The 3,543-nt window shown below is 39.7% G+C and overlaps 1 protein-coding gene across 1 annotated transcript; it reads left to right on the top strand.

Moving 5' to 3' along the window:
• Positions 1-2,211: 2,211 nt before the first annotated feature.
• Positions 2,212-3,171, top strand: LOC120106861. Its single transcript, XM_039119963.1, has one exon. The coding sequence runs from the start codon at positions 2,212-2,214 to the stop codon at positions 3,169-3,171; it is 960 nt and encodes a 319-aa protein (XP_038975891.1).
• Positions 3,172-3,543: the final 372 nt, after the last annotated feature.

The following is a 3,543-nucleotide window of genomic DNA, read 5'->3' on the forward strand; positions in this document are numbered from 1 at the left end:
GCTGTTAGTAGGACGACATCATTATCAATATTAGGTCGTTGTGTGACATATACGTTGGTTGTCCTCTTAACCAAGGAGTGTGGAGACATTGATATGTCGTACACGTGAAGTGTAGGAGTACATTTCACTGAACGTGACCAATTTCGGAACGCTCTACTGTCAAGAGATGTTCCGAGTGGATATGGGTATAAGTTTGGCCCTCTGATCTGAGACCGCAACCTGTGATTAGCAAGCAACTCACTGTACTTTGGTACCGGACTACCTGAATTTCTAATTTAGTGACGGAAGGTCACTGGGTATAATCAAGTACTTGCGTAGTCAGTTGTGAGTCAAGATGGAATTGACCCCTCCTGGAAACAGGAGATAATGTCTTGTGTTCAATTTAGCAAAACCTTGGCCAGAATAATCCTTGTGAGAAGTCACAGGATTTCTAAAGTTGAATCACATCATGGATGCACTTATTATAGAGTTGACAGAACTCTGAAGTCATCCTAGCATTTAGGAGTCATAGGGATAAATTATACGGTAACCATAGTCCAAGGGTTCTTGAATGTTGCTTTGCGATCATTCGGCCTATCCGGACATCGGGTACCATTGCTAGATGGTCATTTCGATTAGTACAAGAAGTTGTTCTTGTGCTACCGGCTTAGGTTCGAACCTATAGGGTCACACGTATAGAAGTTTCTAGATTGATCAAATGGCTGATTAATGATTAAGAATCATTCAGGGGTAATTTGGTCAATTCGATTGACAAATTATCCTAAGCAAAAGTTGCATTAAAATAACTATTGAATTATTGGAGGGTTAATTAGTAATTGGATTACTAATAAATTCAATTTGATTGAATTATTGGACTTTAATTAAGCCAAATTGAATTAGATTCAATTTGGGCTAAATTAGGGTTTGACTTAATTCGATCGGGTTCGATCTGAGCCGATTGGGCATAACCTAATTGATCGAACTTGACCCAATTGGATTGGGATTGACTCTAGTCAATTAAGAGTCATTTTTATGAAGAATTAAGCGGAATTAATTGCAATTGGATTGCAATTGGGCTGATTTAATGAACCAAATCAAATTGGGTTCTACCCAAATTAATTTGGGTTCATGATTGGGGCAATTTAATTAAACCAAGGTTTGTGCGGATTTTAAAGACCATATGTCATTGTAGGATGAATATGACTTTCGTCATGTTCACACTATGCGGATTTTAAAGTCCACATGGCGTCGTAGGATGCATGCTTCCAAATCAATTAATTCTCCTAATGAGATTAGAAATCCTAATGTGATTAGAAAATTAATCAATTGATTAAGTGGACACATGTCATGCATCTATGAGCACAAGAATTGGACACTTGGCATTAATCCAAGGGTGGGTTATAGTCCCATACTCCTAATAAGATTAGAAGAAGCCCTAAACCCAATCTATAAAAGGGTAGCAAGAAAGACATTATGAATTAATTCACTTCTCTTCCTCTCCACGCCAAGGATTTAGTGATTATGATTTTTTTTAAGAACTTAGAGTTCTGAAAAAATCAAAAAAGGGTCACTTCATTACTTCTCCTCTTCTCCTTCTTCATCTTCTTCCTTCATCTCATAAGATCAATCAAAAGTTGATTGATTTTAGGAAGAACAAAATCAGCTACAGCAGGGTTCCGCGCAAGCTAGCACTTCCGCGGGATCAGATCAATTCGGAGCTTCGCGTGGATCATCCGTAGAGGCCAAACACGTGTGTGGCTACGAGGCTCGACTTTCAGATCTTCAAATCCAACCTCTTCATCATAAGGTATGAGATTTATTTTATCTTAGTTAGGTTTAGAACTTAACAAGGATTGCTGATTTTCTAATTCTATGATTAATCATGCTTATAGTTATTTTTACATAAATAGTTTAAACGTTCTTGTAATTTATTTTTGAGATATGATCTCCCTTGTATGCTTGAAATTAAAGAGTTTAATTCTATCTTTCCACTGCATTTTTCTGAAAATTTTTAAAATTACATGCATGCAAAAACCGGCTTTTTCCTTTCAGCATGTGCATGTTAGGGATCTTGCTAAGGATTCCTCTTTCATTGTCTCGATTGTGAATGGTGATAATTGCCCTATTAAGCGGAGTGAATTGTGGGCTGATTTAGTTTCTCGCAGTATGGGATGGGAATCTTCTCCAAGGGTGCTCATGGGGGACTTCAATGCTATAAAGTCATAAGAGGAGATGGTTGGGGGCTCTCATAGTTGGCCTTCTTGGCAGAATGACCTTACTACTTATTTATTTCAATCTGTCCTAAGTGATTTACGACAGAATGGCTATCTCTTCACGTGGTCTAATCGGCAGGACAAGGCTCCTATTATGAAGAAGCTAGACCAGGTCCTTGCCAATTTGACATGGGAGTGTGACTTTTCGGGCTCTGAAGCTTACTTGCCTCCCTCCGGTGTTTCGGATCATTCTCCAATGGTGGTAACACTTGCTGCCTTACCTTCGCAAAAAACACCATTTAAATTCTTTGATATTTGGGCTGAGCATCCGCAATTTCTATCCGTGGTAGCTAAGGCATGGGCTATAGATGTAAAAGGAAGTTCGATGTATCAACTATGCCATAAGTTGAAACATTTGAAAGGAGAGTTGAAAAAGTTCAGTAAGGAATTCTTTGCAAATTTGCCTCGGCGAGTGGTGCGAGCTAAAGAGGCTTTGAAGGAGGTACAACGTATGATTCAGCATCATCCCCTTGACTCGACTTTTCACACCGAGGAGTCAAGGCTCATTAAGGATTATTTGGAGTTGAGCAGAGCGGAAGAAAGTTTTTTGAAGCAAAAGGCTCAGTGGTTGAATTTGGGAGACAAGAATTCGAAGTTCTTCTTCCAATCTATGAAGCTTTTTCAGAGTCGTAGCAAGATCACATCTATTTCTACTGATGATGGGGCTCGGGTGGAGACTCCGGGTGAGGTCAGTGACACCATTGTGCAGTTCTTTCAGAATCTTCTAGGTTTTCATGAGGTTGCGGGTGTTGATGAGGACATGCTTCAGCGAGTCCTTCCAAGGCAGCTCACTGAGATTCAGAGGGAGGATTTAGATCGATCTGTTTTAGATGACGAAATAAAGATGGTGATGTTCTCTTTGAAGGATCCGGTCCGGATGGTTTTAGTGCTGGCTTCTTTAAGAAGGCTTGGAATATAGTTGGGGCAGATGTCATAGCGGCTATCCAATCTTTTTTCTCCTCTGGCCATCTTCTAAAACAAGTAAATGCTACAACACTTTCTTTGATTCCTAAGGTTCAAAACCCTACCAAGGTAAAGGACTTTAGACCAATTTCTTGTTGTAACACTGTTTACAAGTGTATTGCAAAGCTTATAGCAAATAGGGTGAAGGTGGTACTTCCAAAATTGGTGGGACCTTTCCAAACGGCCTTTGTTGCGAGTCGACGTATTAGTGATAATATTATCCTCTGCCAAGAGTTAATGCGGAACTATCATCGCTCTGGTGGCTCTCCAAGATGTGCTCTTAAGGTGGATCTAATGAAGGCATATGACTCCGTTCGGTGGAATTTTT

This window comes from Phoenix dactylifera, unplaced genomic scaffold, assembly GCF_009389715.1.
Source record: "Phoenix dactylifera cultivar Barhee BC4 unplaced genomic scaffold, palm_55x_up_171113_PBpolish2nd_filt_p 000668F, whole genome shotgun sequence".
Classification (NCBI taxonomy): Eukaryota; Viridiplantae; Streptophyta; class Magnoliopsida; order Arecales; family Arecaceae; genus Phoenix; species Phoenix dactylifera.